Below are 24,205 nucleotides of genomic sequence, written 5' to 3' on the forward strand. Positions count from 1 at the left end.
TGTAAGGAATGGGGAGAACATCTGTTCACCAGGGCACCCTAAGGGAAGACAAGGTCTAATGGTCACAAACTTTGGGAAGACTGTTTTATACTGGACATAAGGAAAAACTTCTTTACTGTCTGAATCTCCAGAGTCTGGAATAGACTTCCCCAAGAAGTGGTACAAGCACCTACTTTGGATGCCTTTAAGAAACACTTGGATGCTTACTTGCTGGGGTGATCTGACCCCAGCTGACTTACTGCCCCTCGGGTAGGGGGCTGGATCTGATGATCTTGCAAGGTCCCTTCCAGCCCTAATGTCTATGAAATCTATGAAATTCCATATCACCATATCACCATCCCCTGCAAGCACTGCCAGCCTTGGTGGTCAGCTGGTGTGGCCCAGGCAGCACCACTCCAGGGGATGAGGGCATGCCACCCAAGTGCCGAGCCTGGCCCTGTATGCTGTGAGTGGCATTGCTGAGTGCCGAGCCCAGCACCATCCCCTGTGAGCAGCACCAGGCTCGGCTGGCATGGCCAGGCTCAGCACACAGCAGTGTTGCTTGCAGCAGATGGGGCTGGGCTCAGCTGACATGGCCCAGACAGCGCTGCTCACATGGGATGGGGGTGCCCCAGTGGAGCGCTGAGTCTGGTGCCGCTCACAGGGGGCGGGGACAAGGACGAGGCTAGGTTTGGCACTCGGTCAGTGCGGGCCCATCCCCTGCAAGTGACACCGGGATCTGCGCTTGGCTGGTGCTGCTCAGGCAGCACTGCTCTCAGGGGATGGGGCTGCATCAGCCGAGTACCGAGCCTGGTCCCATCTACCGTGAGCAGTGCTGTGGCACGTGTCCTGAAGTCAGGGTGCACAGGGGCTGGTATAAGTCGACCCGATATTTCTGAACCAAAAAGTTAGGAATTTCATAGATCCAGTGTATAAATCAACCTAACTTTTTGGATCAGAAAAATGGGGTCAACTTATACCGTGTTGACCTATACATCATGAAATATGGTAACTATTTTATTGTCAGCAGATTCTTTGAATATCATTTAATAATTTACTCTGCTAACTCATATCTCCTGTGGATTACTTTTGCCTTAAAATCTTGCAGAGGTATAAAACCCAGTAAGGTGTGTATCTGAAAAGGTCCTATTCCATTGTTTTGTAATTAAAGCAAGAATATTACAAAAGATACATAGTTGGCAAATATAGTGCCATCAACTTTAAGCATTTCTTGGAATTAAATGATTACTCATAATATATATATATGAGTAATATATATATATATATATGGCAGTTATAAAAAACTATCTTTAAACTATCTGGATAAAAAAATCAGCACCAAATATTAGTTAAAAGCAGGTCTTTGCATTTATTTGCATAAATAACTATAATCACAACAAATTTAAGACAAGCCAAATGACTGTTCTTCTACATTAACATAGTGAAAATAGCTGCTGACACTGGTTAGCAAAAATGACAAGGCTTTTCAGTAGATCTGCATATCAGTTTCACTGAAAAAATAAGGCCTTCTAAATATAGGAACATTTCTTCATAGGAAAAGGCTTGAAGTGCAGTCATATTCTGAAGAGTCTCTAAACTTGGAATCATGGAGCTCCATGTTTGTCTTTCCTTACTTACTATATCTCATAAACCAAGGGGGCTAATCTTTTCAGGTAGAAAATAAATGAAGCAGCCAAGAAACATGAAACTAGCAATACAAGGGGAGGGGGTAAAAAGGCAAATGTGATAAAAACTCAAACCAGCATGGTGCAAACAAATTGAACAGATGTAGCAAAGAACAAGAAAAAATGTTTTCATTTTTTATATAACAAATGCTAGAAGTCTTGATAGCAAGCAAGAGGAACTACATTTTCATTGATGAAAAGAAATTGGATATATTTAGCATTTCTAAAAGCAGGTGAGGTGATTCACATTATTGGAATGTTAATATTTGTGATTATAACCTGTTTAAGAAGAGTAAAGCTCATACAGGAAGTGAGGGGGTTTAATTTATTGCATTACTTCTTTTAGAGTTATTGATAATTCAGAACCACGGGATCTTGACTGCATGTGGATCAATGTGTTAATTAAGAAAGCCAAGGAGGTACTTGTGGGAGTTCTGTTATAGACCATCAAATCACACTAGTACCTGGTTATAATATTTGGGGAAAAAAAGTATTGTCATGAAAGACTTCACTTTGGGAGACATATATTGGAGGCCCCAAGCAGTCAAAACACCAGTGGAATTCCTAAAAACTATAGATGATAATTTTTTAACACAAAAGAAATTGCACCCAACATGAATTAACTCTTTTGACCTAATTATGATGGATAAAGGTAAATTAATCTCTGGACTTGAACTTGGTAGTTTCAAAGGGACTAATGACCTTAGCTGATTATCTTCAATGTGAGTAGAGATAGTCTCAACTATTAATAAACATAATTTGCCAAAGCTAAGGAAAATTATTAGTGAGGAAGAACACAGACACATTTTAATGAAATTTAATAAGAGTTCATTAGTTGGCCAAAATTCCTGGATTCCATAATAATAATAATAATAATAATAGAAAAGACTCCTTTGGTTAAAAGTCAGTCTGGGTTTAATGATGAAGTGAAGGAAGCAGTTAAAAATAACAAGTAGCATATAACAAATTGAAGAAAGGGAAAACAGATTGCATCCAGGATAAATCAGAAATTATGAAATGCATAAAATGAATAATGGAAGCCAAGGATATTCAGGAGAAAAGTCTGTAGCTAGCAAAACTAAGGAAAACAAATGAAATGCAATGGTGTATATCCATTATTAGGTGGAGAAAACCAAACTGTTAATACTGATGAGGAAAAGGCAGAAGTGCTCAATAAATATTTTTGTTCTGCTTTTGGAAAGAAGAAGGGTAATGTGTTTGTGTTATATGAAGATGATGAAATACTTTTCATCTTTATCAAAGAAATATATTAAGCTGCATGTATTAACGGGCCCTTCTGCATGTGCAGGTAACGGTATGATGGGATGTAATGCCCAATGCACGGATGGCATGGCAGAAGGTGTGATTGTGTGGCTCATGCATTAAATCCCACTGCACCGGCAAGAAGCAAGCTTCTGCAGCTGGGAGCCCTTTGAGCCAAGGAGCCCCCAGCTGTGGGGGTGCCCACACACCCCTGCCAGGAAGATGCAGGTGCACCTCTGAGCTGTGGAGCACTCGGTGCAGCTCCATGCAGCTCCACAGCTGTAATCTTTCAGCTCAGGGTGTGCTCCATGCACCACTAGGGCTGGTAGATCACAGCTGTATCCCATGGCTGCTAGGACCCAATGTCCCGCAGCTGTGGATATGGGATCCTAGCACTGTGGGGCGCTGCCCAAAGTCTACAGCTGTTGGGCGCTGTTGTGGCTGAGTCACCTCAGCTGCAAGAATCCCAGCCATGGCTGGGCACAGGGCACTCCTGGGGCTGGGAGCCCTGTCAGCTCCCAGCCACAGGGAAGACCCTGCTACATATGCAAATTAAAGGTGGATAGCAACCAGCTATAAAATTAGTTACACATTTTTGAGGTCTAACTTTATAGCCGATTGGACCTTTTTATGGTGTGATAAGAACTTTGTACATGTAGCTCATCTCAGTTAATCGTGCAATCCCTGTAACATATAGAGGGGGCCATAGATACACATTTTTAAAGCATCAGGCCTGGATAACTTGCCCCCAGGAATCTCTACGAGGACAGACTGAGGGCCCTAGATCTCTTCAGTCTCCGCAAGAGAAGGTTGAAAGGTGATCTTGTGGCCGCCTACAAATTCATCGGGGGGGTGGGTGGGGGGGAGCAGCAAGGAATAGGAGATGCTCTGTTTACCAGGGCACCCCTTGGAGTAACTAGGAACAATGGCCACAAACTGACAGAGAGCAGATTTAGATTAGACATCAGGAAAAACTTCTTTACTATAAGGCTTGCCAGAATCTGGAATGGGCTTCCAAGGGAGGTGGTGCTCTCCCCTATGTTGGGGGTCTTTAAGAGGAAGCTAGACATACACCTGACTAGGGTCATCTAACCCCAGCGCTCTTTCCTGCCCAGGGCAGGGGGTTGGACTCGATGATCTACTGAGGTCCCTTCCAACCCAAACAGCTATGAATCTATGAATGAAACAGCTAGATAAGAATATCTGTCCCACTGAGGTTCCTTTTGAATAAATCTTGGAAAACTAGAGAAATTCTAGAAGTGGCAGTGTGCTAATGTTGTGCCAAGTGGGATGTGGCAAGTGGTAACTTTAAGTCAGTCTTATGTAAAATAAAGGAAGGGAATTCAATTAATACAATCAATGGACAGTAATGCCAGTTAATTTGTTTTAATGGAAAATACACCTTGCCAAACAAACCAGCTTTTACTCTTTGATTAGATCTATTTGGTTGTGAGAGGTATTAGTGTATATATAATAAATGTCAATGTCTGTAAGGCATTTAGCATAGTACTATACAACATTCTGATTTAAAAAATAGCATTATTCACTATCAATAAAGCATTCAATATCAATAAAACATGTTAAATGAATAAAGAACCAGGTAACTAAGGGATCAGAAAATATAGTTGTTAATGGGAAGTCACCACCAAAATGAGGTGTTTCTAATGTGACGTCATGCATTAGCAATGGTGCTATCCAAAAATGTTACCTATGATTGAGAAAATAAATATGAAATCATTACTCAAAATTTGCAGAAGCCATGAAGGTTGGAGGAATGTAAATAATAATAAAGACATAGCAGTCACCCTGGTAAACAATGATGAAAACAAGGCAAGGCAATGATACAGATTGGTTTACTATGTAAGCTAGGAGCATTCAAAGCAAAGGTGTTTAAATGCAGTCAAAAGCAAATTTGAAAAGCATACCTAGGAGAGGGGGTTTGAAATCAGTGACTGAAAAGGATGGACAAAGAATGGACATGCGTTCCTATTGCAATGTTGTTGTCTAAAGCGCTAATGTGAACCTTGAATGTATACACCCTTGTTTAAAATCATGAGTAGCAGGCCAGTGATTTTATTACTGTATGCAATATTGGTGAGACCAATATTAAAATACTGCATGCAGTTCTGGTATCCTGTCCAGGTATCTGGTATCCTGTCCAGGTATCCTGTCCAGATTAAGTTAAAACACTGGAGAGACTGCAAAAACAGCCAAAAAATTATTTAAGGACAGGAGAAAATGCTTTACTGTTAGCATATAAAAAGAGTTCAATCTACTTAGCTTATAAAAAAAGAAAACTGAGACTTGATCACTTCTTCGTAGAAGAAAATGCCGAATACTAAGATGATTTTCTAGAAGGTATGGTTTAGCCTGCAATGTGATGCGGCGGCTAGTAAAGCGACCAAACCGCTGGCTTGCATCCACAGATGCTTCTCAAGCAAATCCCGGGACGTCATTCTCCCCCTGTCCTCGGCCTTAGTGAGGCCGCAGCTGGAGTACTGTGTCCAGTTTTGGGCTCCCCAATTCAAAAAGGATGTGGAGAAGCTTGGGAGAGTCCAGAGAAGAGCCACGTGCATGATCAGAGGTCAGGGAAGCAGACCCTACGATGACAGGCTGAGAGCCCTGGGGCTCTCTAGCCTGAAAAAGCGCAGGCTCAGGGGTGATCTGATGGCCACCTACAAGTTTATCAGGGGTGACCACCAGCATCTGGGGGAACGGTTGTTCACCAGAGCGCCCCAAGGGATGACGAGGCCGAATGGGCACAAACTACTTCAAGATCGTTTCAGGCGGGACATAAGGAAGAACTTCTTTACTGTCCGAGCCCCCAAGGTCTGGAACAGCCTGCAACCGGAGGTGGTTCAAGCGCCTTCATTGAACACCTTCAAGATGAAACTGGATGCTTATCTTGCTGGAATCCTATGAACGCAGCTGACTTCCTGCCCTTTGGGCGGGGGGCTGGACTCGATGATCTTCCGAGGTCCCTTCCAGCCCTGATGTCTATGAAATCTATGAAGCCAAACAAATTCTTAGGTTCAAATACATAAGTGACAGAGTAAAATTCAAAGACCTGTAATACAAAGGAACTCAGGCTAAATGATCTAGTGGTCCCTTCTGGCTTAAAATACTATGCATGTGTGAAAACTTCTGTATCAAATTTGTACTGTAGTCAAGTAAAGAACTTCTTGTCTCTAAATACTGGTCCTGCAGACCCTCAGATCTGAAATACCAGTTGAAATGCAAATGTTCTTTTCGCAGTGACACTAGTAGCAACAAAGATTTTTCCAATTAGAACTTAGAGCTGCATCTTCTGAATGACTCCAGGCAGGTAGTCAACACCCTCTGTGCTTGCAGGATTTCAGTTTTTAGTAACAATTATGTTGACATGTATCACTTCACTGTCCAATAGCTGTACTGGTTTTATAGAGCTCACAGGAGTAAATGAAGAAAACCTCTCTCTCAATTACCCAAGGACATAGATATAAAGATATAAATATCTTGGACCTGCATAACAGGTAAGAAAAGAAGCAAGGAAACTTCACCCTATTCTCCTCCCTAGCCCATGCAAAAGAAGGTTCACAATTCCTCTGCCCTGAGTACAGTGCAAGAGAGTTCAGTTCAACTTTGATTCAACAAAACATTTAGGAAGTCTCATTATATTGGATTGGGACTTCCACATATCTCAAAGAAGGTGAAAAAGAGCAGGGACATGGCCCCAATCACAAAGGCATGTTATAGAACAGCAAGGGACTCACCCCCAGCCCCTTTCCATGCAGGCTTTGATGACCAGCCTGCACAACCTACAGGCCCAAGTAGGGACTCTGTAGGCACAGAGTGTAGCTCTGCTAACCCAAGTTGAAAAGTTGAAGGAGGAAAATGTGGTCCTGAGGGCCCAGGAGGTGCAAACTGCTGTTCTGGTTATCCCTTTCATATCTGCTCCTCAACATCCCCCTGAACCCAATGAAACCCCTGCTAGATTGGGAAACCAGGCAAGTTCTAGGTTTTCTTGAAACAATGCCACTTCCTGTTCTCCCTGTGAACAGAGTTAGGGTCTGATAATCAGTCTACTGATGGACAAGGGCCTTGCCTGGGCTTTCATACTTTTGGAGGGCTCCATTCCCCTGCTAGATGACCTGGAGAAATTAACTGAGGCCATGACTATGCTGTACAGTGAACCTGTTTGGGTATGGACATCAGAAAATATCCTGCAAGCCTGGAAGGAGGGGTCTGAATTTGTTGCCTGACTGCCGATGTTCAATGGAATAAGGCTGCCCAACTTTTTCAACTGCCTTGGGGATTGAATGATGGGTTAAAAGATGAGTTGGCCATGGTCAAGGCCCCCATTCAACTGGATCCGTTACTGAATCTCTGCATCTGACCACTGGCTGATGAAGAAGAGCGTGGAACAGGCAGGAATCCCCAGTGGGGTCCCTGTGGGGGAACTCTTACCCCACAGCTTTCAACCTGTCCCAGATAATCTGGCAATTGAAGCTATGCATGTGGGTGCACTGCAGCCAAGCCTGTCTGAGATTAAAAGAAACCGATGATGAGCTGCAGGTCTAAGTTCTTACTGTTGGGGGTGAGGTCACATGGCTATTACCTGACCTGCTAAAAGAAGGGATACTACATGGGCAGGAAAGTCTAAGACACAGCCTCAATAGAGGGGCTCAGGCTTGGTATGGGACATAATCCTCTACTTTCTATGCCTTGCCCTCTTCTGTCTCTTGCACGTGTTACCACCACTGTGGGTCACCATCTCTCTCACCTCCACCAGGTGATGGCTCAGGCTCACCAGTCAGCACTAGTCAGCAATGATGGATTCCAGTGCCCCACAGAACTTCGTTGACATCCATTTGTTGAGGCTCACTGCATCATGGTACAACAGAAGGCCTTACTAGAAATAGTGTCCGGTTCCAACAGCCAGGGATTTGGCTACTCACATGCACCAAGTTCAAGAACAACTGAAGCAGCACCTGCAAGTGGCTAAGAAAGCATATAAGGAGCAGGCTCACTGGGGTCACCAGACCACCCCAATTTTATTGTTAGGAACCAAGTCTGACTTTCACACAGAAATCTCTCATCAGCCTGACCATCTGTCAAGCTGGACCACTACTTCTTTGGGCCTTTCATGATTGTCAAACAAATCAACCCAGTGGTTTTTAAACTTAGACTTCCATATACCAGTAAGATCCATCCCATATTTCATGTATCCCTTTTATGTTGCAAACCCTTTCCCAGAAAGAAGCACAACATCCCCACTGCCCATCACAGTCTGGGGACATGATAAGTATGTGGTATAGCAAACTCTGGACTCTAGGTGGAAGGAGGAGAAACTATTTTATCTGATAGACTGGGAGGCATGTGGCCCAGCAGATAGGTCTTGGGAGCTTGAAAATGTTTACACTCCTGGCTTAGTCAGATACTTCCTTTTTGCACATCCAGAAAAGGCTGGCCCAAGACCCCCTGGAAGGCACCTACAAGAAGAGTGGGTCCTGTTAGAAGGCAATCTGCCCTCTTAGCAGGGACACCTGAACACAGACCAGCATCAGCTGCAAGCACTGAGCTGACTGGCTTACAGAGCTGGCTGCCAGAGTATATAAGCCCAGACCTTGTATTGGCCTCTGGCTAATCAACACCTGACACCCTGTAGCAGCTCAGCCTTGCTACTGCCTTGCCTTAGGCTTGCTCCAGCCATGCAGTCCAGTACCTTGCCCCCGCTTATCCTGTTGTGCACTTGGACTCCCCAGTTCCTGACCTCTGGCCAGACCTGGAGTACAAACGACCTGGTTTGGCCCCTTTGGCTCAGTCCTGACTGATGATTTGGATTCCCTGAAGGCTCAGATACTTGGAATATTCCACACCCCACAAGACTGCTTACATCCCCGTTCTCTTATGCTACACCATTCCTAATAATTCCAGTGACTGCTTCCATGGTCATATTTTCACATCAGCATAGGAGGCTCTGGCATTCCTAGAATGAACCTGGAATATCTTTTAAGGGATCTTCATAGAATTCACCCCTTTCAAAAAAGAGCAAAGCTAAGTCACTTAAAATATACTGAATGTGCTCACATTCAGCTGGGAAGGATATAATGGTAGGCATGAAATAGCAAAGAGCTGTCTGCAGCACGTGAAGGCAAAAGACTAAAAGTGGACCTGTTATAAAGAATGAAGACTGGATAGAAAACCACTGGAATTCTCACTCCAAGAAAACATACGTTAGTTAAGGCAGGACTTAGTTGACATGTACAGCCAACTTACTGCTGCTATAGTCTGTGGCTCCAGCAATCCCATACCAATTTCCTATTAAATATATTTGCTCACACAAAAAATACTGCTCAAGAAATAATGAAACAGTAACATTCTTACTACATCAATTCTGGCTGCCATTAATATTTTCAACCAAAAACCCTACCTGACAATGTATGTCAGCAAAGGTGGCATATATGAGTGAAAGACTTCAAACATTTAGGCAGACAAGGTTCCTTGGGTGAATTTGATATCTTTTATTAGACCAACCCAAATGGTTGGAGAATAGTTATTAAGCAAGCTTTCGGGTTCAAAAACCCTTCGTCAGGCTCAGGAAGCTGCAGCAGTTGGTGTGTGCTCTTCCTGGATGGAATGAAAAGTAAACAAGCCAGGGGCTGGGCTGGGCTGGGCTGGGCTGGGCTGGGGAGTCAGTTGCCAGGCAGATTATAATGTATCAAAAATCCAATGTCTATGTTTAGTCCCTGATCTCTAGTATCCAGCAGGTTGATGAAATGGAGCTCATAGGCTCGTCTCTGGGATGTGTTGTGTAAATTTCCCTTGAGGATCAGGACTGAGAGATTGGAGAGAGAGTGGCCCTCCTGTGAGAAATGTGCCCCCACCGGTAATTGGGTGTTTCTGTCTTTGATGGATTTCCGGTGTGCATTCATTCTGGTGCGCAGTTGTTGTCTGGTCTCTCCTACATATCTTCCATCAGGGCATTTGGTGCATTGGATGAGGTATACTACATTCCTGGAGGTGCAGCTGTAAGATCCTGGGATGCTGATGGCTCTGTTGTGGGGTGTAGTAATAGTGGGGGTGGTGGAGATGTGGGGGCAGGTTTTGCATTTCTTGTCATGGCACGGTCTGGATCCTTTTAGTGTGTTCTGGGGTTGAGGAAGTTTGCTTCTGGTGATGAGGTTGGCGAGGTTCGGTGCTTGTCTGAAGGCTAGGATGGGTGGCTCTGGGAAGATCTTTTTAAGAATAGGGTCTTTTTCTAATATGGGTTGCAATTTTTTGAGGATTTTCCGTACAGGTTCAAGGGATGGGTGATAGGTCATAACCAGCGGTGTGCGATTTGTGGGTGTTTTTCTTCTGTACTGCAGCAGTTCTTCACGTGGTATCCAGGTGGCTCTTTCAAACGTGCGATCTACCTCTCTGGAGGAGTGTCCTTGCTGGGTGAAAGCCTTTTTAAGATTGGTGAGGTGGCAATCCCGGGTGTTCTCTTCAGTACAGATGCGGTGGTATCTGAGGGCTTGGCTGTATATCACTGCTTTTTTGGTGTGTTTCGGGTGATTGCTGGTTCTGTGCAGATATGTATGTTGGTCTGTGGGTTTCTTGTATACTGTGGTCTGTATTTTACCCTTCTGGATACTGATCCTTGTGTCTAAAAAGGGGATGTTGGTGTTGGAGTATTCTAAAGAAAGTCGGATGGAGGGATGGTGACTGTTGAATTTCTGGTGGAACTCAAGTAGAGATTCCAGGTTCTCACTCCAAATGATGAAGATGTCATCGATATATCGTAAGTACAGCAAGGGTTTGATGGTGCAGTTCTTGAGGAAGTCTTCTTCCAGGTGGCTCATAAAAAGGTTGGCATACTGTGGGGCCATTTTAGTGCCCATAGCTGTTCCCATCATCTGGAGGAAGTGTTGATTATTAAAAGTGAAATTGTTGTGTGTGAGGATGAAGTGTATAAGCTCAGTGATATCTTTGGGTCTGTATTCTGGGTTGTAATCTTGTTCCTGTAGATATGTAAGGCAGGCATGGATGCCATCCTGGTGTGGGATGTTGGTGTATAGGCTGGTAACGTCCATGGTGGCTAGGAGTGTGTTCCTGGGAAGGTGGTCTATGTTTTTAAGTTTCCGTAGCAAGTCTGTGGTGTCTTGGACAAAACTTGCTCTGTGGGTGACAAGCGGTTTTAGGATGGATTCAACAAAACCTGATATTTCCTCAGTTAGGGTCCCATGGTTGGATATGATAGGTCTGCCAGGGTTCCCTTGTTTGTGGATTTTAGGGAGCATGTAAAAAGTCCCTGGGTTAGGTAGCGGGGGGATCAAGGTCTGTAGTTTTTCTTGTAATCTTGGTGGAAATGATTTGATGGTATTGTTGAGTTTTTTGGTGAAAAGGGGAGTAGGATCTTCTTGTAGTTCTTTGTAGTAGGTGGTGTCAGAGAGCTGTCTGTTGGCTTCCTTTATGTAATCCTCACGGTTTAGGATGACTATGGCTCCTCCTTTATCTGCTGGTTTTATTACTATTTGGTGGTTACAAACTTCCTCAACCCCAGAACACACCAAAAGGATCCAGACCGTGCCATGACAAGAAATGCAAAACCTGCCCCCACATCTCCACCACCCCCACTATTACTACACCCCACAACAGAGCCATCAGCATCCCAGGATCTTACAGCTGCACCTCCAGGAATGTAGTATACCTCATCCAATGCACCAAATGCCCTGATGGAAGATATGTAGGAGAGACCAGACAACAACTGCGCACCAGAATGAACGCACACCGGAAATCCATCAAAGACAGAAACACCCAATTACCGGTGGGGGCACATTTCTCACAGGAGGGCCACTCTCTCTCCAATCTCTCAGTCCTGATCCTCAAGGGAAATTTACACAACACATCCCAGAGACGAGCCTATGAGCTCCATTTCATCAACCTGTTGGATACTAGAGATCAGGGACTAAACATAGACATTGGATTTTTGATACATTATAATCTGCCTGGCAACTGACTCCCCAGCCCAGCCCAGCCCCTGGCTTGTTTACTTTTCATTCCATCCAGGAAGAGCACACACCAACTGCTGCAGCTTCCTGAGCCTGACGAAGGGTTTTTGAACCCGAAAGCTTGCTTAATAACTATTCTCCAACCATTTGGGTTGGTCTAATAAAAGATATCAAATTCACCCAAGGAACCTTGTCTGCCTATATCCTTAGACCAACACGGCTACAACCTAAACCCCTTCAAACATTTAGGAACCAATGTAACATAAGGCCACAATAGCAACCTTAATTGTGAGTATGCTTGCATTTGTGAGTTAATGTTATTAATGTCATGCTTACTTTAAAAATTTGATTATGCAGATAAGTATAGGTGTATATCCAGTTTGGCAAAACATTGCGAAGTTTAAGTTTGTACTAAAAAAAACCTTTAATTTACAGAGATACAAGAACATAAAGCTAGAGAATGTAAAGAGGTTTACAGTGAGCACTGATTTTTGTAATCTTAATTTCCATGAAAGACTACTGAATACAGAAATAACCTTTTAGCAAAATAGATACATAGTCTGGTTCAATATTCCTTTATGGTAAAATGTACACAGCTTCTTTTTTTTTTAATATTAAGGCTGCTGCATATTTAACACTTGTCACGAACTACAAGCATCAAAACATAGAACTGAGTACAGAAATCATGCTACCCTTCCTCAGAGTGTTAAAACATTTAAAAGCATAAAGTCAGAAGCAGTGGTAAACTGAGAGGCACTATGGGGATGAGTTAGGTATCTTCTTACTCAGCTTGAGGTGGTTTATGATTGCTATAGCCTTTCTATTATGAGGAAGATTTTGAAACGTATAAAAGCTGTCAGTCTAGTCTGCTATAATTAAAGCTAAGGAAAAACAGAGAAAATGTATATGTCTGTTCTCTAATTATTTTGGAAGGCTGGAGCTGCTGTAGGTTGTATATGCTGTAATGAGCTCTGAGAGTGTACTCTCTTACGCTCATGCAGAGCACATTTGACTTCACTGGTGTTTGTTGCTATCTTGGGGCTTTATTATGTAAATGAAGATTTGAACTATAAGAAAAAATAGGTAAAATTCAGCCAGTTGGGGATAGAAGTGTAGGGACAGAGTAAGTGTGATAGGTGAAATCATGGCCCCATTGAAATCAACAGGAGATTTGCAACAAATTTCAGTGGAAGCAGGCAAATGGTTCTGCATGTGTGTAGAACATGACAGCAACAAAGGATGTCGGCTATATGGCTTGTGTACTACAGAAAGGATGTCTGTGCCAGTTCTGTGTTGACACAGGTGATATCATTCATGTGAGTAAACCAAAGTGTTTAGTAGATTAAATGGTCAAATATAATCTTACTTAAATACCGTGAAGGGGCAACAGCTACTACTCCATCACTTAGCAAGGAGTAATGATCCCACTGGCCCATTCTAGTCTTGGTAGGAGGGAACCAGGACTTGGACAAGCTGGTACACAGCCTTATGCTTATATATGCTTATATTATGCCTTATAGTGGTACCTACTCTTTGCCTTATGCTGATATTATGCTATATGGATGCCTTTTTTAAAGCTATTGCCCTGTTCTCTAGATTCTTTAATTTGCTTTTAGGGAGTTTTTAGTAATTATAGCTGCAAAGAAAATCTTGAAAAAGTGAATAATGTGCGCTGAGGCCAGAGTGTTCTGAAGCAATAGTTCTGAGTGAACAGTTTCATTCAATTCAATGAGGTGTTTGGTGCCCAGTAATGATACCCAGGGATCCTGGTTTTCCGTTTCTCATGGAAAAATGGAAAAAAATGTGGATTTTCCCTTTTGACTGAGAATACATGGATTTTTCATTTTAACAGAGAAACATGGATTTTCCACTTTTGCAAAGAGCTCTCTGCAGGTTGGCAGTGTTCCAGCCTACAAGGGGCTGGAGGAAGTAGGAAGAGGCTAGTTAGGCAGGGGGTGCCACCTCCATGTGTGCACTCACACATGCACATGGCCACCAAGCAGCCTGGAGAGCAGCTCCCCACGGGTAAGTCTGGTGGGGGGAAGGGCCCTCATAGGCCCCCATAGGGAGGAAGGGAGGGAGGGAGGGAAGGAGCTGGGCAGGGCTGGGGCTGCTGCCCAGCCCAGGGTTGGAATATGTGGCTACAGGGCCCAGGTGGAGAGTGGGACGGGGCCACAGGTGGCTTGTCTGAAGGCGGGGAGGAGGGAGGGGACAGCTGACAAGAATACCCAACTATCTGTGGGGGCACACTTCTCACAAGACAACCACCCTCTCTCCAATCTCCCAGTTCTAATCCTCAAAGGGAATTTAGAAAACAGGTTTTGCAGATAAGCCTATGCGCTTCACTTCATCAACCTACTGGATACAAACAATCATGAACTAAATATAGACATTGGATTTATGGCACATTATAATGCTTCCTCAGCCTGAAGAATGGTGTTTGTACTTGAAAGCTTGCAAAGAAGAATTTTTCCAATTATTTTAGTTGGCCCAATAAAAGATATCGGATTTACCCAAAGAACTTTGGGTGTTCAGATTTCCCTGGAACTGTTAGAATGTAAAAGCAGATATGTGGTTTGGTGCAAGAGGCCCCCCTTGCCTTTTAAAATGACTCCAAATGTACCTGTGCTCATATCCTAAGGAATTAATTCAGGAACTGATGGTGAAGACCCCAAAAGCCATAATATGGTAGCTATATCATTAACAATAATACCAGTGAATTACCAGAACATTTAAAAAAGATGAATATCAGCTAGGAAATGAGAATACTGACTGAGAACTAAAGTATAGTATCTATAAGGCTTGAAAGATAGATACAGATATTATATTTTAGTGTATACACACACACACACACATTTATGTATATATATGTATTTATATACTTTAGTACACACACACACACTTTAGTTAGGTGACTGCCAATTAAGGTAAATAAAACATTTATAAAGACTAAACTAGATGTTGCCATAGACTGAGCACTACAGCTGTGTTAAATTTTGGCAGCTGTTTCATTTTGGAGGTGTTTTGCCACCTGAAACACCAAATCTGAAATGAAATGGAAGGCTCCAAAACATCTCTGAAACAAAATGTAACCATCCAAAACATTTCTGAAATGTTTCAGATGTTTTGGAATGTTTTGGAGGCGCCCCCCAGGAATAGTTCGACACAGCCCCACAGCCCTCCCTCCTTTAAAGTGTTGGGAGGCTGGGGCTGGGTGGGGGATGGGGCTGGGCAAGGCAGCCATGGGCACTTCTCCTGTGGATCCCCCCGCTGGGGCAGAGGCAGACACAGCTGGAGAAGCCGTAGAGAGAAGTCCCCATGGCTGCCCTGCCCGGCCCCATCCCCTGCCCAGCCCCAGCCTCCCGACACTTAAAAAAAGAAAGAAAAAAAGCCCTACACTCACTGCCTGTAGCAGCAGTGTTCAGGGCCTTTGAGGGCTTGTAGCAGAGCCCCTGTGCAGTGTAGGGCAGCAGGGATTGCCACCCCCACCCCGCTTTGCACCCGCACAGCAGCTGTCCCATCATGCGAGTGCAGCATGGCTCGGCAGGGCACCACGCACTGTCTGGGAGCTGTCAGTCACAGCCTGGCACTGCACAGCCCCAGCAGCCACACAGCATGCAGCACCCTGCTAAGCTGTGCTGCACCTGTGCTATGGGGCAGCTACTACGTGGGTGCCAGGCGGGGGATGATCCCCACTGCCCTGCGCTGCACAGGGGGGTTCTGCTATGAGCCCTCAGAGGCCCTGATCACTGCTGCTAATGCAGCCCGTGAGTGTGGGGCTTTTTTTTTTTTGAGTGCTGGGAGGCTGGGGCCATTAGGGGATGGGGCTAGGCAGGGAAGCCATGGGGGCTTCTCCCATGGCTCCTCCCACCCGGGGAGAGGCAGGCACAGCTGGAGGAGCTGCAGGAGAACCCGCAGCCACCCAGCTGTGCCTGCCTCTTCCCAGCTGATCCAAATCTCCGAATCAGCACTGAAACAGCGTCAAAACTCCGAAACCGATTCAGCCGAATCGAAATGGAACAGTGATCTGAAACACCAGAACGAATCACTGTCCTCTGAAACGGCCAAATCCAAAACCAAAATGAAACACAGCCATTTTGCACAGCCCTACTGAGCACTAGGCTGACCACTAGAGTAAAATGACAGATGCCCCTGAACATAATATGCATAATGAAAGGAGATTCTGAGTGGTTACCAAAAGTGGTCAGACTTTAGAGAAGTAGGAGCTATGTTTTCCAAAGCTGCAGATTCCTAAGGTTTATATAAGATTGTGGGGCTTTATGAGGACAATCAACTACCTCAGCCTCTTCACAAATACTTTGATGGGATGACTTTCCGAATAATCTGGGGACTCAGCTGTACTGTTAGTTGTGCAAATGTGATTCACAAGATAAATCCAGAAATTTCAAATACAAATCCACCAGGTTAAAAACATTCTGACCTGTTGTGGGCTTTCTGAGTTCCTTCTAACAGAAAAAAAAATGATATTATTTTTCCAAAGTAAAAAAAAAACAGTGAAAGTTAAGACTTGGCCTTTTCTGAGGGGTGCCTGAAATTGAATGAAGAATGCCTCGAGTTTACAAATGTTGAGCACCACTGTTCTAGGGTCTCACTACAACTTTGATGAGGGAATGAGTATCATATTTATCCCTAACATGTTGCCTCCAAGCTTAAAACCTAAAATCTGTTTGGTCTTTTTGGGTTTCTACATCAAATTACAAGTTCACATCTAGTTCATTGACCAGTAGAAATTCTAAATCTTTTCTGCACCTACTGCTTCATAAATCTCTGTCCTTCTCATTTTCTATTTTCTTCATTGGGTATCTGTTTGTTCCCTTGTGCTCATGTCACATAGTGGCTGTCTCCCTTCAAGAAAAATAGATCAGCTCTCCTGAGACAGGCCAGGTGTTTCTCAGCTGAGGGTGGGTCAGCACATAGGGCTGAAAGGGTGGGGAAAGAACTCCTGGTTGAGAGACTGAGGAGTTTCTGCTGGGAAGCGCTGGGAAGGACTACTGAAATGGACTAGAGTGGGCTGATCGGCAAACAGTGTAGAAGAATCACAGGACTGGCAGGAAACTGAGGAAACTCTGCCAATATACAGTGGTTGGGACTTTTTGGGACTATGTGTACTATGTGGAATAGGACTGTATGTTGTGATATATTTTAAAGACTATTTACAGTGCCTGTAATAATATCGACCAGAGGCAGGGACAATGCTAGGTTTATGAAAGCATTCTTGAAAGGCTGAGGAATTGACACGTATGCAATATCATATTTTTAGGTTGTAAAAGGGCATTTAAATAGAGTAGCAGACTCATCATAAATTGATTCTCACATTATAACTTTCCTGACTTTAATACTTAGCAGCAAGAATATATCTTTTCTTTGTTCTTATTTCTATGTAAACAAATATGAGCATAAATAAAAATATTATAGAAAATGTTTTAATATCACCAATATTCTAATCAAAATGCTGCAAAAATACTTCCTAGATGCTCAGCTTTGTTTTTTTCAGTTTGATGATGAAAATTTCTTTCCTATTTTCCTTTGTAAAGTAGAATTAGATATATTAACTCAACAAACCAAAGACTATGACATAAGATGGACTGAGGACCACTCATGAACAATTAGAACTTGCCCATGAATCTTGATATGCAAGTGTAGTTGGAAATCAGACCCTGAGTTTTAAAGCTAATACATGAAGTTTCATCAAAAGGTAATGGTATGGTTCACTTAACCTGGAATTTACTTATCAGTATTGATGTAAGTGAAAGGTGGTATTCTTAGCAGAAAGGAGAGGTGAATTCTCAGAGAAGGATTTCTTTTAAAAAAATCTCTTACAGGTTAGATTAAAACACTGTCCTTTATTTAAATACAAAGGACAATGCTGCCAATTCATTACTGTGGATTACTTCAGTACTGCAATTTTCAGAAAAGGACTGAAATCAAATTTATCACTTTGTATAAAAATGTTCCAACATATAGTAACATTTAATAAATCAATATGAATAGTTTTGATGCACATTAATATTAATATTTATATATACATTTCTTGTAGTGATTGCTCCTTTTTTTTTCCTTTGAAAAAATCTTACGGAAGTCTACATAAGAAACAGAATAAATATAGTGAATAAGAACAAAAACATATAATGAAACTGAGAATTTAGGAACAGTTGCAAAATGTCGGAATTATTTATAGCTCAGGTTATATTCTAGAGAATAAACTGGTAGTTCACTGGCCAAAATCATTACAATGTTTTCTAAAACCTCATATAATGTTAATGCTTACAACATTAAGTACACCCTACAGATAATTAGTGGGTGAAATCCTGGTCCCATTTAAGTTAATGGTAGTTTTGCCATTGACTTCAATGAAGACAGGATTTCACCAATTGTAACATCAAAATTATACTCAACAAGGTCTCTTGATCCTTTGGAATAATGTGAAGTTAAAATTAATGCTGGGTTCTTAACTCATACTACTGTTAAAGTGTATCAGTCTTTATTCTGAATACGCTGACATTTGATTTTTTAAAATCAAAGACTTTGTATTAATATAGATATAAAGAAAGAGAACAAAGGCTGATCTAGAAATCTTTTAGTATTTTAAGTATATGCTATTTGTTATTCAAACACTTGTTAGTTATCTGCTTAACCAAAATGACTCCTCAAAAATCAAATAATTTTCTTTACTATGTACTATTATATTGTACATAACATTCTACTGCATGTATAATGGTAGCATTATATGTACAATGGTAAGAGAATTAAAACTAAAACTTAAAGTTAGCTAAAATTGCTATTACTACACAGCATTTAATTTTTAAGGCTCGATAACTTAAATTTAGAAAAAACAGAAAGTTTGGTTTATGAAACTAGTTAAGTGGAAGCAACATTTTTATTTTTCCAACTAGAGAACAGCAATAATAAAAACACAGTGAAGATCATTTTTACAGAACTGACAGTGTTTTAGGTCCTTATCCTATAGCTATATCTACCTGTGCTCTAATGCAAATCTGTTCAGAGGACTCTGCTATAACAAACTCTCAAATACAATACAAATCACTTCATACAAGCCTTAACAAAATATTGTGACATTAACTAAATTTCGATTACAAGGTCAGGACTTGCTCATGACTTCAAATGCATAGTCAGACATTACACTTTTAGCTAACAAAGTGAACAGTTCTGCTTCCTGGGGTGTAACATCTGAGAACATCCCAGTCTTCGCATTAACATGAATATAATAGGTAGTATATGTTACTTAATTGGATGTAGTGTAAGTTGTTTTTATATTCTGCAGAAATCCTGTAATTTCTGTGCCTGTAGTTTCTGGAAAGCTGATACTAAAAAATTATGGTTCAGTAACAATATTTCAGACTTTTTTTTTTTGGAAAATCATTACCTGGTGTTATAATGAATTAACCAAAGACTTCACCAACATAGAAGAAAATAGATACTGAATCTGTGGCTTACATTTTAATGATTTGCATTGTTGTACAGTCTATATATATATTAATCAAAGCTTTAGAGTGGATCTTTTTTCATTCCAATGTTACTTTTCCTCTTGGTTTATTATCAAGCTGGATGTTTGCTGGGGAATTTAGGCTAAATTCCTGGCTTTCACAATCTATGTCATTACTTTTCTTAAGCTCCCAGTTATAACAACTCATAAATTAATTAAACCCAAAGAGAAAAGAAGGCCTATAAAACATGAGCCAGTAATAAACAACAGAATATCATTCCTACACAAAGTCAAAATAAATTGTAAAAATTATAAAAGTTAGCCGCTTGGGATATGGACAAACAAAAAATTATAGTGAGTTGAGAGAGAGTGGGGAATTACTGTGCATCAGCTGCTCCATGGTAACCGTATGCCCATACTTACCCTGTGACAGGTGAAAGAAAACCGCATAGACTAACCCTATTTCACTTACCTTACTGTGATGTAACGTAGGCAGAGATAGGTCACCACAGAACAAGGGACATGTGGCAAGTAACCACCTTCTTTAAACTTTTAACTTGTTCACTCATCTGTACAAGTATTGTTGGACTTATTTGGCCAAAGCAAAATGTTATTTTAAAAATAAGTGATAAAATAGTTACATTTAAGTAATGAAATTGCTCAGTCATTGGCACGTGTAACCACATATGTATACTCACACTATAAACAATTACACATACCTGCAGAGACACGTGGGCAGTCTGGCAACATGGATTCTACGGATGTATCTAGTGGTTCTGAACTAGACACCCAGTTACAACAGTTCTGTAATATGAGACAGACAAGTTTCTAGTGAACCAATAGCCTAAAGCAAGAATAAATCTAGAATTCACAGATTAGGCTATGATTCACCAGGTACTTAAACATGCCTAAACATAAGCAGTTTACGCCCATGCTTAATTCAAATGCTTATATACTTAGCTGAAACACTGCTTTAGTTTCACATTAACAAGTAAGTAAAACAATAAGATCCTAATTCAGTAAAATGCTTAAACCTAGTTTTAACTTAAAAGTGCTTAAGTGCTGTTTTAAACAGGAATGGATTTAAGTGTTTTAGTGCTTTGATGAACTGGAGCTTAAAATATTCCAGTGTGTAATTCCAGTCAATTTCTTAGTAATCAATTAATAGTTACTTATGGCAGATACAAATAATCTCCCCTCTTGCTAGTATTAAGAGGTCATCATTTTCTGGATGTGATGATGCAACTTATTGTTGAGAAAATGGCTGTGAAGTTACAAAGCAATATCTGTAACTGAATGTAATATAATTTGCAGATGAATATTGAAATAACTGCCAATTCAAATAAACTGAACTAGTACAGACTCTTTAAAATGTAAATACTTTTTGTGAATATATATTCAATACATGTAAAAGTTTACCTTTCATTTTTAAATATTTGATTAGAAAGAATTTATTACGACACCTTTTAAACATTTTCTCCTTACTAGTATCTGGTTCAGAGAAGATTTGTTATTACAATATTAAATAAGTATTATTAGGACACATATGTCTAAATAGATAAAGCCTGTTGCATTAAAGATTAACTTACAAAACAATGTGTTTTTATAGGCCCGTGTGTGGAAATACAGCCACAAATTCCTTGTAGCTTCACAAGTTATAAATCTCTTTCTGAGTTTTTGCTTTTTGAAAATCTGATTAACTTCTCTTAAAAAAAATACAAAACAAAACAAAAACAATCTTTCCTGGAAGGAGCCAATGAATTTCCAGACAGATTTCTAAAAAATCATCCCATCAATCACGTTTGCTAAAATGGTTGATTGCTATTCTGGTAAACAAGCATGTATTGTGTATTTTTAAATGCTTGCTGCCCTAGTTGTGCACCATGGAATCCGTCCTCACTGTGGAAAGATCCTTGACTGGTAGATCAAGTGTCTTATTGTATTTCCTTAATTCATTCTGTCTGGAAGAAGATGTCAGCTGTGTTGCAGCGAGAAGAAAATTTCAAAGGCTTCAGTCCCCACCAATAAAGGCCGAGGAATGGCTTTTGAATAGATTTGTCAAGGCAACCCTACTGTTCTGGGACCAGGGAGAGCAGAAACAACATAAAGGAAGGGTTGCTGTATGAGATTAGAAAGTGAAGTTCACAAAGCATGGCAGATTTTTGTAAGAAACAGTAGATCAATGAAACTATTGAACTGTGTGGAAAAAAACATGAAAACAAACACACTATCCAGTAATGTTATCTTTTTTAGTCAAAATGGTTAAAATGGTAGTATTTCTGTGTTTCACAAAGCCTTTAAGGTTTAAAATGAATATACATTTCATAATTTGCATGCTTAATTTTAATTAACAGCTGAAAGTAAAATTGTAAATGTAAGTTGGTAGAAATGATAAAAGCAGTAGAATTTTCATTAGGTATTACATTCATTTTAAATATGTTAAATTAATATTAACTACTGATAGAATACTACATGAGAGAGCTAGAGATAATAAAGAAGATTAGCACACAATTAACCAGCTTTTATATACAGGGTGACACTTGCCTGTAAGAAATAAGTATTCTTGAAAGCAGTGTTAAGATATGTAAATTGATGGTTTGTTTTATCATTCATCACGGCTCCTAATAAATTAAAAAATCATAACTCTTATAGGTACTATAAATAGGCCACAAGTGATACAGGATAGATAGCTTCAGTGAAGAATGATTTTTTTAACAATTCATTCTTTCAATGACAGCATTTAGCATTACACAGACAGTGATCAGGTGTGTATTTTAATTATTATTCATTCTACCAGTAGCTGTAATCCTGATTAAAATAAGAGATATGCAGGTGAAATGTTAGTCTTAACATCACTCACCTACACTTCACATATGTAAAAGTACTTCTTATAGGAGATTTTCAATGTTAAATTAAGTTATGACACTCCATCCACATTTTAGGCCATTAATCATTTAACTTGTTCTTTAAGATCTACTTTCTGTAAATGAAATTAAATGTAATGCACTTGTCTCATTCAGACTAAATGTTTAAAGAAAAATGGACTTGCCAGACTCAAATTATAGGATTTAAAATGCCCATTTTAACCATGTAACAAATATGTTAAGGGTTTTAGTTCCCCTACAGAAATGGGGATTTTTTTGACAGGGCCTGCAGGGGTTCCCATTCTTCATATTTTTAACATTTAAGTCAGAGCTGTCAACCTGCATCCCAGGTGATTCTCTATTCCCATCAGTCACGGCCTATAAAACTGTAAGGTTAAGTCAGGAACAGTCAGTCTATAAACAATGTTTCACTAAATCCATATAAAAACTCATTCTTAACAAGAAAAAAAGATAACTTAGTCTATATTATCAACATACCCTTTTTGTTTTAAATTTCAAAATAGGACTAGATAAACACAGAAAACATTCCAAATGACAAAGGTATGACCTTTATTTGACCAGGAAAACAGATTCACAACAAGAGTTTAGTTGATCTCACATTACAAATTCTCTCTCTTTTTTAATCTCAGCAATCCCATACTTAAATCTTCAAATGAATAATGAATGCAATTCATTATACTTCCCCTGCAGAAAGAAAGTTGTGCTTGTTGCCCATAAACCAGTATCAGATTAATCTCAGATCAACTAGTAGTTTCTATAGTACAGCAGTAATAAAAATACTTTACCCTTTCACCAGGCAATCTCAAAATATGCTAGAAACAATTAAATCTCATAATACCTGTATGAAATAGAAAAATGTACATCAGTTTTAGAGATCACTAAACTGAGGCATAAAAAGGTTATGGAACTGGCCCAATGTCACAAAGCAAGTAAAAACAGAATCCAGGGGCATTTGTACATGTGCTCCAGGAGTGTGCATATTGCGGAGAGGGGGGCCTTTAATTAGAGCAGCTCTGAGAGCCACTCTAATTGAAGTGCCCAGAGTGTCTCGTGTATCAGTGTCTCTGTGCTGAAAAATGGCAGCGGGGGTACTTTAATTAAAGCTCATTGAACAAGCTTTAGTTAAAGTGCCCCTGCCACCATTTTTCAGCATGGGGATGCTGATACATGAGATGCTGGAGTCTGCTGGAGTGCAGTAATAACCATGCTCCAGATTAATCAAGTCTGATCTGATGCACTGTAATTATAGTGTGTCGAAGGAGCCTTGCTGCACATGTATAGGCGCCCTAGGAGTCCTGAGTGCTTCCCTGATCTCTGCTCTGGTATCAGATCATCTTTTTAAAATGATGATATCTGTCTATGCACTACTGCAGAGTTGAAAAGAAAACAATGTTGATTTTGTACATGTTTTGACTGGTGACTTTGGAATTAAAAAATGTTTGTAATTTAAATTATTTCAGAAGCAGGTGGAGGGATACTACATAGTTTAGTAGTATTCTTTTTGGTAGCTTAAACAAATGGAAGAGATCAGTTGATAAAGAAAAGTTTAGAGAGTCATTCATATTAGTGTATGCCCCTCTTAAACTCTTAAAACCATTCTCACCTCTCGCATCCATTCTCGAACAGTTTTGCCAGCTTCTTGATGCCACACGTTGTGAACAGAGTCTGTCAATGCCACAGCAGTTACCTTATTCTTTACTTCTGCTTCTCGTTGAATCATCTGTTAAAAAAAAAATGTTGGCTTTAAATACTTTTTTTCCCAATTGAATGGTGCCTGCTTAGAGATAATGATCTTAAATTAATAAAAAAAGGCTAATACAAGTTCAATACTTGACTTCACTTTTTTAAAGTTTATACAAATCCTAACAGTTCCGGAAATACAAAAAGACCCAATATTTTTATAAAAGAAATAATACTAACTTTTAACTGACTGAACTATTCAGTCCTATTATT

General features: G+C 40.6%; 1 protein-coding gene across 1 annotated transcript in view; it reads right to left on the reverse strand.

The window, feature by feature from the left end:
• The window catches only part of LOC102387697 (protein FAM172A), a 194,306-nt gene that overhangs the window by 100,982 nt on the left and 69,119 nt on the right, over positions 1-24,205 (reverse strand). The window contains exons 3-4 of the mRNA XM_006026799.3: positions 23,856-23,972; positions 20,087-20,171 (exon numbers count right to left, since the gene is read on the reverse strand). Of these exons, the coding sequence (XP_006026861.1) occupies positions 20,087-20,171; positions 23,856-23,972 (202 nt within the window). The remainder of the gene's footprint in view (positions 1-20,086; positions 20,172-23,855; positions 23,973-24,205) is intronic.

This window comes from Alligator sinensis, unplaced genomic scaffold, assembly GCF_000455745.1.
Source record: "Alligator sinensis unplaced genomic scaffold, ASM45574v1 scaffold545_1, whole genome shotgun sequence".
NCBI classification, from domain to species: domain Eukaryota; kingdom Metazoa; phylum Chordata; order Crocodylia; family Alligatoridae; genus Alligator; species Alligator sinensis.